This window comes from Dermacentor andersoni, chromosome 2, assembly GCF_023375885.2.
Source record: "Dermacentor andersoni chromosome 2, qqDerAnde1_hic_scaffold, whole genome shotgun sequence".
Classification (NCBI taxonomy): Eukaryota; Metazoa; Arthropoda; class Arachnida; order Ixodida; family Ixodidae; genus Dermacentor; species Dermacentor andersoni.
In genome coordinates this window covers 167966820-167985855 of record NC_092815.1, presented here as the reverse complement: position 1 = coordinate 167985855, position 19036 = coordinate 167966820, and the positions used below count along the sequence as shown (strand labels likewise).

General features: G+C 42.2%; 1 protein-coding gene across 2 annotated transcripts; it reads right to left on the bottom strand.

Annotated features, from left to right (window-relative positions):
• Nucleotides 1-4683: 4683 nt before the first annotated feature.
• LOC126540496 (uncharacterized) lies at nt 4684-18241 on the bottom strand. Of its 2 annotated transcripts, XM_055076444.2 has the most exons (5): nt 18151-18241; nt 14074-14133; nt 11485-11497; nt 10383-10423; nt 4684-4980 (listed from the first exon to the last, which is right to left on the bottom strand). In XM_055076444.2, exons 2-5 carry the CDS (start codon nt 14120-14122, stop codon nt 4706-4708), a joined length of 378 nt encoding a protein of 125 aa, XP_054932419.2. In that variant the 5' UTR covers nt 14123-14133; nt 18151-18241; the 3' UTR covers nt 4684-4705. The 2 variants fall into 2 exon arrangements, 1 of the variants encoding a protein (XP_054932419.2); XR_011892589.1 differs by lacking the exons at nt 11485-11497; nt 18151-18241 and having other exon boundaries at nt 14074-14092.
• Nucleotides 18242-19036: the final 795 nt, after the last annotated feature.

Here is a 19036-nt window from a genome sequence, read left to right as displayed (position 1 = left end):
CTGTATCAAAAGAACAAATACACACCTGAGCAAAGCCGACGAATACATTTTGTGATTTTGTGCAGACTTTTCTAACTTGCTAAAAAACTATTACTGAAAGGTGATGACTGTGTACTGCAGACTGAAGTTCTCCAGGCAGAACTTCGGACTGCAGGCTGAAGTGTCTTGTGCTGCATTTGTATGATCAGCAGAACCAAAATGATCAGTTTCATTTATCAGGAATGGAAGGAATTCTCTGTGCGGAAGACGAGCCGTATTCATGCACGAGCTATATTCACTTATGGCAATACGAAGAAAAAAAACACGCCGACATTAATAAAGGGCGCGCGCTGTGCTAGGCGGGCACGACGCTGTTCTCCTGTGCATCAGGCAAAGTAAGGTGCACTAGGAAGTGGTTGCAATGGAAAGCACCTTTGCGACACCTCATTGTCTCTAAGAGATTGGTTTCGCAGTTATTTGATTTGTTCCTTCGTGTAATGCCTGCTTCGTTATATCACCGGCGCCCAAGATACTCAGTTATAAAAACAAAAACTTTGTATGTTGGGCGCAGGTTATATGACGAAGGCGGAGGCATTAAATGAATGAACACGTCCAGACAATAAAACATCAGTTATAAAAAAACTTACGTTTTATTTCGATAGCAATTATATGGAGACTTCAGGCACCTTTCTCCAATGGCTTCTCCGTGAGGTTCAGTGTGAAGTTCAAGGCAGACTAAATAGTCGCCGCGCGCCGTATGCTGTGTGCGCGGGTGAGAGCGTGTGATCATGAGCGAGGGATCGCGGCTTCATCTCGCGCACACAGCTGAGGAAAGCAGGGAGGAAGCGCATCACGTTACGTCGCTCGCAAGGCTGCTGGGCGAGGGGGGGATTCTACACCGGGCGAGCTGGGTGGCCGCGCGCGCCTCGCCAGGCACCTGAATCTTGAAAGCCATCTGCGACGGGTACGGTGCCCGAGCTGCGCTCTCTACTGGCGGCGTAGTTCGCGTTGATGCGAGCGGCAGCACAAAGGTCAATTCGCTTGCAGCTGCTGCCGCGTTTCCTCCTGCAGCATTTTGACGGCGAGTTTCCGCTTCTGCAGTGATCGAGTGAGATGTGTTCATGTTTTCTTGTTTGCGTCACATCGTGCTTGTTAATTCAGTTTGTATGCCTATGTGTACAAGCTTATACGACCGCGGAAACTACTATTCTTACTTCGTATAGTTGTCCACTGATTTGCTATCACAATCGGTGCTTTCCCTTTCGGGTCAAACTGCGATCACTTTCTCCTTTCTACTGAAGCATGCCTTAGGGGAATGTCTAATCCATCCGCGAACACAATCTTAAAGCAAACTGTACATTTATTCAGGCATGTACTCATAACATATTCTTCCAAGAAGGACTATGATTGATTTACAATACAAGTGCAACACAAAGTGCACAGCATAGTTTCACTGTAGGTTTTTATCACCGAATGAGGTCTGATATCGACACATGTACATACACGTTTATCTTTATTGGGTGACCATGTTTCACCACCTAACACATGTTATCACACAGCGCAGAATGCGCCTGCATGTATAACAAGTTCATGGAATGTTATCGATGGTTTCATCCGCTGTATGTAACCGAACCTTGTGTAATCTGATTGCATGTGTGCGCGACGCCAATAAAGTAGATCCTTGTGGAAGGCATGCGGGTCCCAGCGATTACTCTGGAGCATTCGATGACTGCTGTATAAAAGCTGACGCGCTTGACCCGCTGATCAGATTTTCGACGATCGCCGAGTGTGTTCGCCGCTATCGTTGTTCTGTAAGTGTAGGCTGCTTTTGAGGGCAAAAGTTCGCCCAATAAAACGCTAGTTTCGTTAATCACAGCTTTGCTGACTTCTTCACCGTCACTGCTACATGACAATATACCGAACTCTGAAAGTAAAAAAAAAAAGAAACACGAGACCAAAAGGCAAACTGCAATTACACGATGCTACGCGCGATTTTTTTATTGCTCATGCATATTGTTACGCCAGGTCGCACGCTATGGAGAGGTTGCATATGTAGCAGTACGAGTTAGTTGTTGTTTCCTATCAAGTACGTGACTCATACCCATTATGGTCACTTGGCCAAAAAATGGATGGATTGTCTTGAGGAAGGAAACGAACATTAAGGAAATGTGTACAAAAATTGAGGGACGTTTAAACTTCGCCATTAAGTGTGGAACGCGACAGCATTCAATGGTCTCTGACTTCTCACGCTTCCTAGCAAGTGCCGCTATGTATCCGTAATGTTTACCGGCACACGCCGGCCGCGAACGCTGTAAACGAAGGCCAGATTTCTGGTGTATACGCGGCCTCTTGCGTGGGCCGATCCCGCAGGCCGTGCAAAGCCGCGCCACAAAAATTACATAATTTTCAGGTTTCTGTCATTGGTTCGCACTTTTAATAATGAAGTATCAAAATACTTAACATAGAACACATGCCCTGTTGGTATATCGTTCAACGACATTTGATCGTGAGATGACATTAGCAAAATCCCGAGGCAAAATTTTTCAGAAATCTAAGAGAAGATATCAGCAACTTGATGATATAATTGTGTCGTACTATAACCCGCATATACCCGCATCTCACACAGAAAGGCGCGACATATGCATATACCTAGATTTACGCGGGAATTGTAGCTCACGGACAACTCGGCCGACACCGACACCGGATTTTCTGCAACACGGGGCCCTTGACGCTGTCGCGTTAAAAATGCTAGAATGAAAACCATGCATGCGTTAACGGATTAACTCAAGCAAGCTAGGTGAATGTTTGTCACCGCCAAGTTTCAAGGGGTACGCCAATAAACCATCATGATCAGCAGCTGCAACAGCATCGAATCGTGCCCCTTGTCACAAGATGTGACATGAGCGCTGCGTAGCGTTGATACACGCTAACTATGCATTGCAGTTGCGTTGTGTTCCACCAGGTCTCCCAGTATAATTCGCTCCACCACGAGACCGCTGGCTTTTCACCCTTTTACCTTGTGTTCGGCCGCCACCCTTCTTTGCCATTCGACACACTGCTTCCTTCCTCGATGAACACTCTTACGGAATACGCTCAAGACGTCTTCGCCCGTGCTCGCACGCAATACCGGATTTCCTGCTCCTGGCTCACTGATTCTTAGGCCGCGCAGAGGATCCGCAAGGACAGCCGATATCGGAACGTTAGATTTCCTACTGGATCCGTCGTACTCCTATGGAAACCATGTCACGGCGTCTGCTTCTACACGATATTGCGTCAGCTTGGCGATGTCAACTACGAGATCGCTCCGCTGGACTCGCGTGTCCCCACGGACGTTGTGCATGCGTCCCGGCTGAAGCCTTAGTTTGCCGCGAGTTCACCTCCGTTATAGTAAGTGCCAAGTCGGTGCCTTTCTATGCTGGGGTTTTATTACGCCTTAACGAAAAGGGGCGCCAGTCAAGTGCACAATTTGACGTGCAGAGGTGGAATCGGTCTCGACAGCCATCTTGTTTATTTATTGTTGTCTCTCTTGTAAATATTGTCAAAACATCGTTATATGCGACTTCGGCAACGTAGCAATATTTATATATATATATATATATATATATATATATATATATATGTGTGTGTGTGTGTGTGTGTGTGTGTGTGTGTGTGTGTGTGTGTGTGTGTGTGTGTGTGTGTGTGTGTGTGTGTGTGTGTGTGCGTGCGTGTGTGTGTGTGTGTGTGGAGAGAGAGAGAGAGTGAGTGAGTGAGAGAGACAGGGAGAGAAACAGAGAGACTCATAAAATTAAATTTTGTGATTGTTTGCAAGAAATGCGGAGCGAAGGGCACGCTGTTTCTGTGTTGTTTTTATCGCAGCTTTTGTGTAGTAGAGAAGGCCCTTACTCTTCCATTCCTGGTGGTTTTGGAGTCTCACTGCTATCGGTGTCGATCTTGCGCACGCCTAATTCTGGAGACGTCCTACGTAGCAAGATCGTCTCACTTTCGTACTCTCATTATTTTTTAATGGACTGTTGGCCTAAATGCTGTGTAATTACGATTTTGTGAATTTTTCAGTGCCGTTTCCTTCGAATGACGTTCGCTTGGATCTTAAGCACAGCTACAGGTTCCTCTGCTTTCCGGTTCCTCTGCTTGAGTGGGTACACGGGATGACATCCTTTGCTGTGCACAATCTGGAGCTCTATTAGGTGCGCAGTTGCAGGTGTGAGTACGCTATTTGCAATATCAGTGTACCAGTTCGGGACATGGTTTATGATCCGTGTAGACCAATAGCCAGTCCAATGGGCTGGCTATCGTGAGAAAAAAAAGGCCACAGGAAGGAAATCTTGTGAAATTAACGGAATAGGTCTTGCTCAAATCTTATGTGCTTACGATGAAATTGATATTTCTACTTAAACCTAATTATGACTAATAAACAATTAGTAGCCGTTGCTTCAGCTTCGTGGTCTTGATCGTAAACTACGTGAAAAAATAGCAATTCTTTTTCAAGAATGTTTTGTAAGGCAAACATTAAATATATGTTCTTGGCGTCTGCTTCGTATTATTGTAGAATCATGTACTTTATGTAAGGCCAGAACCATGTGAAACCAACAGGTAATGAAGCCAAGGAAAGCATAGCAAGGTGTGTTCAATTTGAGTCACCTAGTGCCTTCTAAATAAGATAAGAAGGCGTGGCTTCTGTATTCACCTGCTGTGACTGTAGCCTGAAAATTTCACTGTAGGTTTATTAGCCCTCTTGCTTATCTTGGTTTCTCTCCACGAGATGCTTCACTCCAGCAGACAGTGCTCCCGTGCCTAATCCAATAGCGATGGCCTTCACAATTAGCATTATGAAGTACTCTTCCGTGCCTTCTTCGGGTTCGGCGCCGAGGCTGAGAGCGTTGAGGGCCTTCAGCACGCTGTCCTTTTCATCAGCAACGTTGAGGGAGGTGTCACGCTGGAGTATCTTGGCCAGTGCTGCGCCGGCTTTCGCTGCTGCGTCTATCACGGCTGGTTTCGTATCTGTAATTGGTGCCCGATATTCGTCCTTATTCTTTTCGTTCGAGTTATGTCTTTGGTAATGTTTTTTCTCTGTATTAATGTTGACGCCACTTTCCTCAAATTTCTGCTCTGGCAGTGCACAAATACACTATGGTAATCGTAATGTTTAACTTTAAATTAAAAAAGAGGGGATTCCTTTATGAGGTACCTGTTATTCATGGAGCGTTTGAGTTTGCTTTTTAAGCTTACAATCAAATTAATAGTAAGGCATAGCAGTTGCGCAAGATGGGTTTTCAGGCAACTCTCAAGGTTGAATTGAATTGAATTGAATTGAATATATCTTTATTTCCAACAGATCGGGGGAGACAGGGAAGAAAAGCTGCAAGTGCAGCTTGAAAAAACACCCTGCCCCCTATGACCACAAGACATGGGCAGCGCGGAGCTGCCGCGTGTTTTTAACAATACAAAAATACACAGTTTTGCAAGAATGCATGAGAAGCGCTAAGTGGAAAGTGAGTAGTTGCGCGTAACGAAGTTACAAAACGTTTCACATATGACAGATGAAAAAAAAACATATGTACACATATATATGTAATATAAATGTGAACAAGAAGCTGTAAACTCATCTATTCTGCACTTCTGAAGTAGCTGGCCATATAAACATTAATATTAGTCGCACTGAATTAGTCGAGAAAATTCTGATGGGTTAAGGGCACATATATCAATGCCAGATTTGTTGTAAGCATTTAAAAGCCTTGGTAAGTTGTTTTTTTCACTTGTGAGCTGTAATTAGTCCTAAAATGGTGCGCAGTCCAGGGTTCTGTGTTTCTTGTGAAACGTGAGGGGTCACGTTCTTCTAAACATGATAATTTAACAAGGGATAGATTGTTTTTACTGTTCATGTAATAAAAAGTTTCCTGGGAGAAGTCAGTCAAATAAACAAAATAATGCTAGAAGGTCACTTTTAAACGCTACAATATTCCAAAACACATACACAAACACAAAAACAAATTGTGGACGAAGATTGCAGCGCCCCATTTAACGCTACCGATTTCTCTAGGTTTGACCATAGTAACACGAGGAATATTGTTCAAAAAATATAAGATTGGAAAAATGAAATTTAGTTATTTTTAACCAGAAGACACTTGTTCCAAGAGAAATAAACATCATTCAAAAGAGCAGGAAATATAAAGATGTCTCTTGACAGGGCTTTTCTGTGATGCGAGGTTTGAATTTTTGATATGAACCTAGTCGAATACTAGAATAATGAGTTCTTTCAGAATGACCCCTTCACTGTTGAACACGTCAAACGGCCAAAGGCTAGCTTTGCAATATGTTTTATCTCTCGACACACAGCGTTGTCACCGCGAAAGCTTGGGGTGAAGAAAACTCGGCGACGTGGAGAGCCTCCTTTTTCACCTCCGAAGCCGAGCGGCACATCACGCATATTGGACGAGTCACATATGAGGGTCGGTAATTCGATGTTTGTAACACTCTCGAGAAATCGACGTTACGCTAGCCTAAATGGGGTATCAGTTGCTACTTGAAACGGCAAAAAAATCGATTTATTCCGGCAGACGAAATTGTTGTGTCAGTACTTTTTAAACGACACACGTGTTCAACCTAAGGAAGAAACAAAGCGAAGAATACGCGATAACTACGGTTGCGTTTACAAGTGAAGAATGGGGTGCTCCTTTAACATGCAAATGGTTGCGGTTACTATTTTCACTTATGCCAGAAGTTCTCATGCGGCAGCGACAATTTGGAAGCTTTATTATTTCTTAGATCATCGTCATCATCATCACCATCATCATCATCCTGTTTTATGTCCACTGCAGGACGAAGGCCTCCCCCTGCAATCTCCAATTACCCCTGTAGTGCGCCAACCGATTCCAACTAGCGCCCGCGAATTTCCTCATTTCATTGCTCTATCTAGTCTTCAGCCATCCTCGACCTGCGTTTCCCTTCTGTCGGTACGAATTCTGTAGCCCTAATAGTCCAACGGTTATCTAACCGGCGCATGTACATTTTATTTATTAATGCGTACGCGTTATTTGCCCCATTTTTCGAAAAACCGGCGGCTGCGTGGCCAAATAATGGTATCAAAAATCGCCCACAGCGCAAACAGTAAAAAGACGCCAAGAAATTCTCAGATTGGACATCGAATTTCTCAGTGTCTTATACAACCCGGCTTCGTGTCTTCCCTGTACGCAAAAGCTCACGCAACACTTTCGCTGCTGTGCGGGTCACCGTCAGTCGTCACCATCTTCTATCGCGCGCTAACGATCCTTTATTACGAAATTGAAGCTCAATAACGAAATCGAACCTTTGCGCAACGCACATCAAATCCATTTCCTGGTCAATACCCCATATTAGGTAGGAGCCGCATACGTGACAGGAAACAACAGCAGCAGAACTCTCGACGCCAAACCATGAGTTTACCACCGCCAACCTGCCTCAAACGGAACGCCTGCACATTTACATCGGGCACAACGACGTCCCGGTGAATACCTAAGCGAATGCATTTCACCAAAGGGCCTACAATAATCTCGCCATCCTACACGCAAGCAGTCTTTAGTGTCTCTGCGGATTTTTTTTCTTAGTTTTATTTAACTCGGCAATGGCGCTCACGGCGCATTTTCCCAAGCGACGTCGTGACAACACCGTGGCGCTAATTAAAAGAACGTGAATAATAAGATCTTCGCTTGCGATCACCTCAATTTAGCGACGTCTTCGGGCTTTTGCATTGAGAAGAAAAAACCAAACATATGTGCTCTGCAAGTGCCAGCTTATTGTTTTTAGTTAGTTTCTCGCAAGTTTTCCGCACCTGAATAAGTTTCCCACTGTTTAGCACTATCCTTGCACTATTGTTTTGGTAATATTGCCTGCGAACGTTTCAGTGTATAATGAAGTGGCGGACGCTGAGGCTTTAAAAACGCGTGTATGAATTAGATGTGACTGTATACTAAAACCACTGGTAATAGACGTGACTTTGAGATCGCTGAGCCCCTAAGATTTCTGACAGTTGAAATAAACGCTTGTTTAGTAACGTAACCTGGTAATTTTCTTGTTGGGCGTGCTTGACTGCACTTGCAAAATGTACTTAGGTTACAAGCTGGAAGAATTGACTGGTGGACTAGTTGGTACACGATCACACAATACCTGTGCTAGACGACGGGACGGGGTAGAAAGGAACCACAGCACTGTGCTCTTGTCTTTCTTTTTGGGGGGACAGAAGGGGTTGAACAAGCTAACAAATGACTTGGCACATAAGGCGGTCTCGTAACAAAGCCATAGCAAACATTTTATTTTCTTAAAAAGTTTCAGGAATGGAATTCGGAATCAATCAATATCGGCACGATGAATTTCTGAAGCCACTAATAATTATCTAGTGAATGTCTCAGGCTGTGTGTGTAAAACTTCAGATTTCACACAATGTATAAGAACACTGTAGGGATGCCTTCTAATAAGTAGTTGTGTTCTGGATGTTTATAAACTGATGTAGTACTTTAAGTCAAGTGCTGGGTGAACGTCGTCTTACTAGAGTGATTACTTTCAAATTTTCTCTTTTTGCATTGTATTACCTATTCATATCATACCATAGTAGTGAAGCTTCAGGAGAGTGTAGTCAACAGATTTTTGGCTTTAGAACATGAGCGAAACATAGCATAGGGATTATGAAAATATCTAATCAAGTATTTTCTCATGGGCACAGGTAAAATTGTACCCAAGGATGGTGGAAACATGCAATAATCATGAAGATAGCAGTAGGTTAACAGTAAAGTAAATGATAAGTCGGCAAAATATAAGCTAACTCTAGCATTTATAAGTTATCAAAAACAGTCCCATTGAGGAAATAACCAGCAGTCATAAACACCATAGCGCTGTGAAACAAAACAAGAAGCATAAGGTGAAGTTTTCAGAAAACGTTTGCAGACATTTACCAGATTACCTGAATCGTTACAGGAGAAACGAAAGAATACTGGTTAGGAAAGCCATCAAGAATGTAGATACAATCTTTCCGATGTTATTAATTTCATCCTGAAAGAAGCCGTTACATAATATCCTATATAAAGGAAAGCTATGGTTCGCAGATGGCATTGTCCTATTCATCAACTCTGGAGGTACGGTCAAACAACGAATTGAAGAGGCTAACCCAGAAAATGTAAAAGTATGTGCCCGATGAATATTAAGTCAGAGTCTCACGTAAGCTTAACAGCGACACAAAATGAACAGGAATTTGTGATTAACATCCAGCGTATGGAAGGTGTTAACGATTACACTCCTGTAGGAAATTTTCGCAGTACCTGATTGCACGAAAAAATATCTAAACGAATGAAAATTGGTTGTCGCGTATATTGAAGGTTTCCCTAATTAGGACCTGTAACTTCTCAGTGTCCTTGAATATGAAAGTATCCGATTAGTGTCTCCTTCTAGAAACTCAAACATGTAGGATTAGGCTGTTCCCTTGCGTAGACGCTCGGGAACAGGCACAGAGCCAATAAACGAAAAAAAAAACAACAGGCGTAACGTTTGAAGGCAGAAATGCATTGGTATAGATGATAGCTGAATAAGGTACAGCTGACTTGACATGACCTCAGCTTTCTGGTAATAGTACGTCGCTCATGATGCCAAAAACGCAAGAAAAAGCAGGAACGTTGACAGTTGGGCCAGTTCGTGTATCATGTAATGTCGCTGAACGAAAATAAAGGTAGGAAGAAACCATGGGGAGAGTGTCTCTGGAGGGCGTCTGTTCGGTCCACATGGTTTCTTCCTGCCGTTATTTCCACTGAACGACATTATATAAAAAAGCACGCGACCTTCAACTGCACTTGATTACAAGTGGAAGAAGTGTTGTTGGGATGATTTTAGCGTAAGGAAATAAGTGGTATAAGGATAGAGACATGAAATCGAGGGTGCAGAGGAGCCTCTGTTGCAACGTTCTTAGGAAGGTAACCGTCATAGTATGGCATGCTCGGGCGCAAATAGGGCGTGTTTAGGGTCACTCCACTCTAGAAGAGCCCATCACGCAATACGTGCAGATTAACATGATTGCGAATATTACTGTACGGGGAGCTTCTTTTCTGTACGAACACAAAGGACACTGTATGGACACTTTCTTCGTTGAGAAACGTTTTGATTCTGGTATGTACATTGTCATAGAATGATCTTCGACTGTCATTGTTTACAGAAGTAAAGTTACGAAAATCCACGTTATGCCAATGTGTTCACAGCGTTGCTTGGAGAATGAATCCGGTGTATGCAGTAGTTGCTTTTCTACGTGATTTCTTAATTTCACTCTTCAATTTTCTAAACCGGATTATACGTATAATTCGTGACTAGTGAGCCGCAGGAATGAAATTTTTAAAAAGCACGTTTTGCTTGAATTACTAAAAATCATCCTAAGATAAGTGATGACGTACCTTTCTTAAGGAGCTCCTCTTCAATGCCTCCTGCATTTTGACTGGAAAAGATAGATTTCTTTTAAAAGTCTCTCATCATTCAAGTTTCATCGAGAAAAAAAGGAGCGCTAAATGGGTATCACGGGCTTGGAAGTGATCAAAAAGCTAGATCTTTCAATGCAAAGCGTGTGTGTTGAATTACGTCATATGGGACATGTTAGCTCCAAGCGCAGCTTAAATTTAACGTTTTGAATGACATGGTGCGGGAAATTACTGGCAGCTCTGTATTAATGCGAGAACATTAAGGGTCACGTTGCAGAGGGAGTTCATCGGGTGTACCGTGACCGAAGCGTGTCTACCAAGCACAGCGTGAAGCGCACCGCGTTTCTGCCAATCACATCATGGCGCCCGCTTTCTAGCAAACATTGCGCGGCGTTTCTATCGTCTGCGGAAGCGGCGTCGCCGGGGAGGGGGTGGGGCCAAGAAAAAGAAAGAACCAGAAAGCTCGCCTTTGTGCATAGCGTTCGCTGCCACCGATCAAGGATAAAGTTTACGGTTGCATAATCTGCAGTTGCCGGGAAGCGTCAGAAGCAGTCAGGAAACCTTCAATGCTATCGCGTTCTACGCCTAAAGGCAAAGCTTAAGCGTGTCCCCAGATTTTTTGTTTTTTTTTTTTACAGTGAAGCCTTTAAGGGCTACTTTCCCCATTATCGTGTCCTCGCGTAGGAAAAAGCCCCGAAGATAGTGCAATGCCGGGTGGACGGGCGGCAGAAATGCAGTTCGCCATTAAGGGGCCCACATACACAGTTTCGTCGGTTACTCTTCTTCACATAGTAGAAGGGCACTGAAATTGTTTTAATATATCTTACCACGGAAATAACAAGCATTTTTATTGAAAAAGGTGAATATTTTAAAACAACTTTGTAGCAATATTTTCGGCCAAACAATATAAATTTATGTAACCATGAGATTTAACTGCAACGTCCTCGATTACTAGTGAAATCATGCTGTCGGAAAGTGTGAAGTCGTAATCCTACATCCCTGTATTAGCCAAAAGATTTCACGCGTTATCGCGTCAGAATCCAGATGTGAAAGAAATATAGGAGCAATAGAGCATACTTACATTATTGCAGCATCTGGGAAATGTGGGAAAGGGGCAATGGAAAGGAAAATAAATTTCTCATTTAGGAGACCGATGTACTTGGGCATGGCCCATCAACAAAGTCAAGATAGAACTACTTTATTTTTGTTATTTTATGTAAATCCATCATTATACACATAACATTATATAATACCTATTGCAATAAATAGAGTTGGCTTTACGTGTTTACCAGCTAGTTGTTATTTTTAACAAACCCGTGACGCGACTTCGTACCGTGATAAATCAGTAAATCGTGTTTACCTCGACAAAAAACGTTATTGTGAAATATTCTTTCTCTTTAGGAGAAACTAGCTGCTAAAATAGCAATCGTAGGTTAATAAGACAAAGAATTTCAATTAACTGCAAAAGTATGTAATCAGGAATAATAATTCCAATGTTCATCGGACAGTATATTTAAGCTTAGACTTCGTGTTCCTCTGTGTGTATAAGCCGCAGCCAGTGGCGGCGCGAACACAAAACAGAACTGCATGCGTTGTTTATCGATAACATTTTTAAATTTTTTTTAGAAAAAGGAGCCACTATTTGTGCATCAATTAAATTTTTTGCACCTAATGAGGCAGCAGGCTTTCTAATAAACTATTATGTGCGTGTTTTTTTATTACGCGTGAAATGCAAATGGGTTAAAGCTTTTGCAATAGTAATTAAGGGTAATTGAAGCGAATGAAAGCATGACCAACCCGCATTAGTTGGACATGCTCTCTAGACGCTGGCTGACCAGACGAACAAAAACAGTCACGGACGTTCTGTTCCTAGCCCTACGTTGCAAAGACTATCATTGGCAGGTGCTTTAAATTTTAGGGACAGAATTCTTTTTTCACAGAAAGCTTGCTGAAGGCTCGTTCCATCGAACCACTCATACAGGAGTGAAACAAAATGATGTGGTCCTATTAATTTATCATGTCAAATAATAACATTAAGAAGATGAAAAGTGATGCTAAAATTCCTCAATACAGTCCAAACGTATTTTGTGCAACTTGAACGCTGTAGTAGCAATATATGGCCAAATATTGCAATTTTATATACCCGCTTGCACTTGAGAAATCAAAATTTCTATAAAATACTGTGCTGCCTTTCTGAATCAATAGCTCCCTTAGTGAATGTTTCATGGAACGAACTGGGCTTGCTCGTGATTTTTACCTACACGCGTCTTCACGCTGGCTAACCGACGCACTTCCAGTGCTTCCGTGTTTTTTTACCATCACTTTCCGAGCGCTAAAATTTAAGGGGTGTAGAAAAATGAATTACTATTGAGATTTAAGGCGGCAGAAATATATTAAAATCATGACTAGACTCACAACCTCACACACAGGTTTTCTGCTATACATAGGAAGCATTTTTAGGTTTTATGGAATTCCTACAAATAGCCTGTAGAATATAACATATTTGCAGTCCTTGCGTTAGATTATTCAGAAAAGCGAACATTACTTGCTCGATAAATCGAGGACATAATAATGTAATTAACAAAATACTACCAATCATGTTTTTAAATATTTACACTATGGCACACATTCTTATATCCGAATTGTAGCCGGTGAGGTTGCAAGGCTTATTCACTTGGACTGAATTTCCAGAATGCCGCCAGTTTAGAGTTATGCACCCACAAACTTGCCCTAAAAAGGAAGTGTTGTTTCCCTTAATTTTTAACAGAACACTCTTTCAAGCATTGAAGTACAAAAGTAACTGGAACACCCATGTATTTTGTCCCACAATTTGGAAAATATTATCTCGAAACTGCTGTCATCTTTTAAGTTCACTTCAAGTGGATACGCCTTGCAAGCTGACAGGCTACAATTCTTAAATTTCGATATGTTCCATGCGGTAAATAATTCGGAAGTTCCTTAGCAAAGTTTTATTAATGAGTAGAATATGTGTTTCCATTTCTCGTGCTAGTAACATCCGTCTCTTCGAATTATCTGGCTCACCGACAACCATCATGCTATCTACCATAGGCAATTTTTAAGATTTCCATAAAACTGACAGATTGGTCGCCCTGTACTTACGGAGCGCTGAATCATAACAAGACTATTCCAAATTTTGCCAGCGCAAGCGTTAAGTGAAGAAATTGAAAGTGACTTCTTATAAATGGTTGCGCCTTGAATCGTTAAAGAAGCACATCACACGTGCAAGAGAAGTTTCTTCAAAGCAGTGTCTTCCGCTTCGTCTAGATAATGGAGAAGGATTTAAAGAAAACTAAAAGTGTTTCTAATTGTCCAGGTGGGGATACACTTTTAGCGTTGAGAGGTCTGCTTCAACCATTCTCCACAACCTCTCTCAGCGTCTATAACATAACCGTTCCTTGCTGATTACTCCTAGTGAATTTCATACGTCGTGATCTTTTCCTTTTTTATACATATTTGTTCGATTGAATCGTGTCTGAGAGAGAATTCACTGCTTTCCAGTGGAACACGAGAAAAAGGCCATGCCCTGCAGGAAGATCCCGCTCGTACAGCAAAACAAACACATCCACGCAACGAATTGGTTTCGTTATTTGAAGTACCACTGCATATGATCAGAATTTCACATAAGAACCAGAAAACCCCAGCGACTCACCGAAAGATGTAGTCACGGCAAGCAGAATTAGAAAAATGAAAATCTTCATTTTTCACGCTTTTGAAAAAAGAAGAATTTGGATTTTTAAATGGTGTTCAGCCAATGAGAATGAAAGAAATACCAGAGAATGAAAGAAAATAAATGAACGATAGGCGTTTATTAACGAACACGGACGCACATAATTTGTCTCATCTCTGAAGTATTTATTGTGAGCATCGTCTCTGGCGCATACACAAGTTGATCTGCTGCGGCGGCATCCGAAGCGTGATTAAATGGACACTAACAAGCAAAACTGAGTTAGCTGAATGGCTTGAAATATTGTAAATAGATTTAAGAGATTTAATCCAAGGACAAACGCTGATTGTCAGCGGAAAAAGTGAAGGAACATTTTAAAACGTTTTTTTTCCTTCGTTATTAAAGCGCACACGGTGTCAAGGCTTTGAAACCAGAACAATGTCAAGGCTTTAAAGCAAAAACACGTTTTGGCTCACACATTTCTCTTTAATGACCACGTTGAATCGATGGCTTTTTTGGAAAGGCCAGTTTATTTTTTCCATAACAATAATTTCGAAAATAATTCCCAGTTGACGTTTTCTGAAACTCAAGACGTAACAAACATTTGTATGGGAACACGTAGCTAGTAATTCTTGCGCTCTATTTCTTAGCTCAGCAAGGCTCTGCTCATCGTGAACCTGACGTATCTTCTATTTCGAAAATAGTTTGTCCTATCTGTCTAATATTTTTCCTTTAGCGGCATCTAAGTGACCAATCGTTATCTTACGTGTTTAATTATCGACATCACAGCTTTACGTTTTCTTGTTTTGGCATGGACAATCGGTTTTAAGATGTATGAATAAAAGGATACTTCCGTTCCAAATATTTTGCTAGCTTATAATTCTCATGAACGTAGTAGTATGGTTTCGCTGCAGCATCTTCGAGGCTAGTCAATATTGTCTACAAATGCGCAGGAGAAAACGAAAGTTCACTAAGGAACAATTGGCATTGGTTATATGTTAGAAGGTTCTTGACAGTTATCTAAACAAATTGATTTTATCTATGGTAAACACACTTCTTGGCATCATAGGATCGAACCGTAGCGATAGTGAAGTGACTCCATATCCACTTCGTACGGCATTTTGAATCACCAGATTTTTTTTCTTTGCTACAGATGACTTCCAACACGGCAAGCATCTCTGCTAGCGTTGCATTTTTAACGCAGTACGTCGTTCTGAATTGGGGTGGTGGAAAATCTTATATGGTCCTAATGGCCACGGCATCACAAAGACGAAGAAGCAAAAGACCAGCAAAAGCATGAATTAATTGAATTCTGGGCTTTTACGTGCCAAAAATACAATTTCATTATGGGGCACGGCGTATTGGCGAAGCTTGGATTAATTTCGACCATCAGGGGATCCTTAATGTGCCCCCAATACACGGTAAACGAGTATTTTTGGAATTCGTGCCCATTGAAACGTGGCCAACGTAGCCAGGATTCGAACCCGCGACCTCGCACTTAGCAGCGCAACACCATATCCGCTAGGCCACTGCGGTGGGTGGTGGCAAGTGCTTCACCCGATGCAACGAACCAGGGCTCGGATTTGAAGTTTTCACAAACACTAGGCGTCCTGGCAACACCCGTTGCACTATAATTGGATCTTTAGCTTTGATTGGTACCATCTTGCTAATTTTCTGGAAATTTCCCCGAAAACTGTCATGTGGTCATAGGATTTTCAAAGCGTTATCCAATATACCTACACAGCCGACAACTCGTTTCTTTCATTTCTCGCACTAAATTCAAGACGCCTCCTACTGCTTTCGGCCGCACGTCTTAACTCGAGGCCACCAAGACGTGGGACTTACTATGCATCAGTGCTGATTTTAGCAATTTAGCAGTGAAAGATAATAACTCACATTCTCTCTTGTTATGCTCGTATTATCTACTTGCTTGCACGACAACAAACTGCAGTATGTCCGCAACGCACGTCTCGGATTTCGTCCTTACGTTAGCACGTTTCCAAAATCCCCTTTCCAAACTAAACGATAAAATTCCTTAACGCTATTTGGCTGCAAGTCCTCTAATTCCTTAATGAGCCGCAAGCACAGCAAAATAGAGAGTTGTTTCCGTGAAGGCCTCACGTACGCTCCATAAGCAATGCAACGCCATCAGGAGAATCGTGCACTATGTGAAGCTCAGCAAGCGGCTCGCGCATTGGTCCACATTCTGAAGTTAACACCCCTCAATAAGTTTACGTCTTTTTCATTCATTCCCTTTGTATCGTACCGCAAAAGGACGAATCCCGTTGTCCTTCTTCTCGCCCCCCCCCCTCTTCTCTCCAATTCCGAATCACAGGTATATCAATTATATTGAGTAAGAGTCTTCACAGTTTTATATATAAAATGTATACTATAACCTTTCCGTTTATCTTTCATTACTGGGTAAGAAAACCTTCTTCGAAATTATGTACTTGGAGGAAACAAGGACGACCACAGCTTCGTGGCATATGTTCTTCTTTGTAGGTATGCTCCGTTGCCCTAAGGACTAATTCAATCGTTATAAAATGATCTCGAAGCCAAGCTGTGAAGGTGTTTGGACAGCGAAGTTGTAACGGCATATAGAACAATTAGCCATTGTGACATATGTTTCAATTATTCACCTCGCGACATTCGCATGTGCTTTACCTAATTATTAGCCTAAGACGCTTTGATGGCCTGCGACTTGGCTTTCGCCGCTACTTCAACACCTTCAAAGAGAGCACCAGAGAGAATAAAAATCTGTCGAGCCTCGTATGTACGCTGCTCTTCAAGAGTCCTCACTATATGTGGCCTTCCTGTAGCCCGGTCACAGCAGAAATCACGTGCTAGGCGGTTTCTTCCTTTACGTACGAATGTGTAGTTACGTCACTTCCTCATTCGTACGCTATATAGTCAAGCTGCTGTCGCCGCGGCAGCTTGGGCAATGGTAATATTTAGCGGGAAGCGTACGCGCGGTACATTTCATGTAGGCGCAGGGGCCCTTTGTCACTAAGTATGTGATTAGTATGCTTGTTTTGAGCTTGTGCGTCATTGAAGCGTATGCTTCTCTGTATGGTGTACGCGTGATTCCACAAAATGTATGCACTGTTCGCTTTTTCTTTTTTTTTGCTGCTTGTAGCCTCTGCCTTACGGGGGGTATGAGCCATTGATGATGATAGTTTTCTCTCCACGTTACGACACGAAGAAATCCCGGGATCGTAGCCGTAGACAGCATTTGCTGTAAAAATTGGAGATGTTACCATGACCTTCTATTTTGTGCGCTGTGGTATTTAGTTACTGCCGCACCAGACACTCGCTTGTAAGGGAGCTTGCATTACCGGCATTTGACGATGTTTGTGACAAAAGTAATATTCAATACATAGGCTTTTTGGCGAAGAACAAGGAGTTAGCTTGCTGTACACCCACAAAAGCAAGCTATTTATTACAGACTTGCCCCAACTTCAGTAAAGGATATCGGCAAAAAATGTTTGGTTACTCAAAATGTTGCGAAAATGTGACCACGTACGAAGGATAGCGGGCTAAAAGAGAACAAGAAATTTTATCAGCGGTAATCGTATGCTCGTGTCGAGCATGTTAAACTACCAAAGAAGAAAACAAAATGGTCCTACGCCACAGCGAAAGGGTAGCATCGGAACGCCGAAGGATTGGTTAGAATGATGATGAGTATTTAGAAAATGCTCATTCCTCTTCATTTTCAGAAATAACAGGAGAGAGTTGGTTGAGTGGAAGCCTGTTCTGGCCTAGCTCAGCTTTTGTAGAGAGTCAATAAAGATTACATGTTTTCTTTTAGGGAGGATTGATGCAATTTCAAACCAAATTACTAACGTAGACAGCGCTTGCATAAATGTGCTAACAAAAACGAAGCAAGGGCTGTTGCAATCTCCTAACTCCAGTGAATGCCAATGAATATTCAAATGACATTCAAACTAAACATGGTATAAAAATCTTCACACGTGTTAATATGACATGAAATAGACATTATTGTAGGATTGTGGTATTCATTAGTGAATGCATGAAAGCGCTGAAGCATAAAAACATCCTTACCTGTGCTCTGCTGTCCGGGAGCCAGATTGAGTGCAACTGTTTTAAGGGGCTCCAATTTATTGGGGACATGTCGCGTGAAAAACTCACCACTGCATATCGAAGACAATGGAAAGATATCATGTGGGTCGTATGAGCACTTTAGCTGGCAGTGCGAGTGATGGTGTGGTAGCTTTGTAGATATGCTTATCTGTTCGTTATCACCCTTGAGCATTTAGGAGACGATCATTAGCTGACGGGCGCGAGAATTCGCGCTCCTCAGTATTAGAAGTTCTGACAGGTTCAGACTCTTCCATTGTCATGCTCGAACAAAAGATATGTCAGCTGCTTACATAGCTTCCGTGAAGAAACAGCATTGAAATGGGACAATGTATCAACCGCGATATAGGTAATAGAAAGCAGTTGAAATCAGATAAGGATCGTACTGTAGTCCGATGTGCGTGAATGAAGCCTTATTGAAATTTACCATAATCTGCTGCAGGTGGCATAACCATGAACCCTTCCCATGGGAAGACAGAACAAAATAAATCTTCGCCATCATTCAGTATTCTACCCCATCACTGCGAATTGCGAACCATCGTTCCATTCAAGAGTGTTGTCCTCATTGTCATTATCATGGGCTATGATTATCCTTATTGTCTTTTGGCTCGTATGGTTGTTTATATCCACTGTCACCCACTCGTATTTTTGGGTGCCCCGTAACTTTTTCTAGGCTAAGATTTCATTTTAGAAATACGTTCGCACCGATTATCATAACACCCAATGTATTACTCAGTAAAAATTATAAATATGATTACTTACAGTAGCTAACAATGCTTTTCTTTTGTGTTTTATTATGCATCACCTCTTGCCACAGCAGAATTCAAGCCACATTGTGCTACAGGCGCTC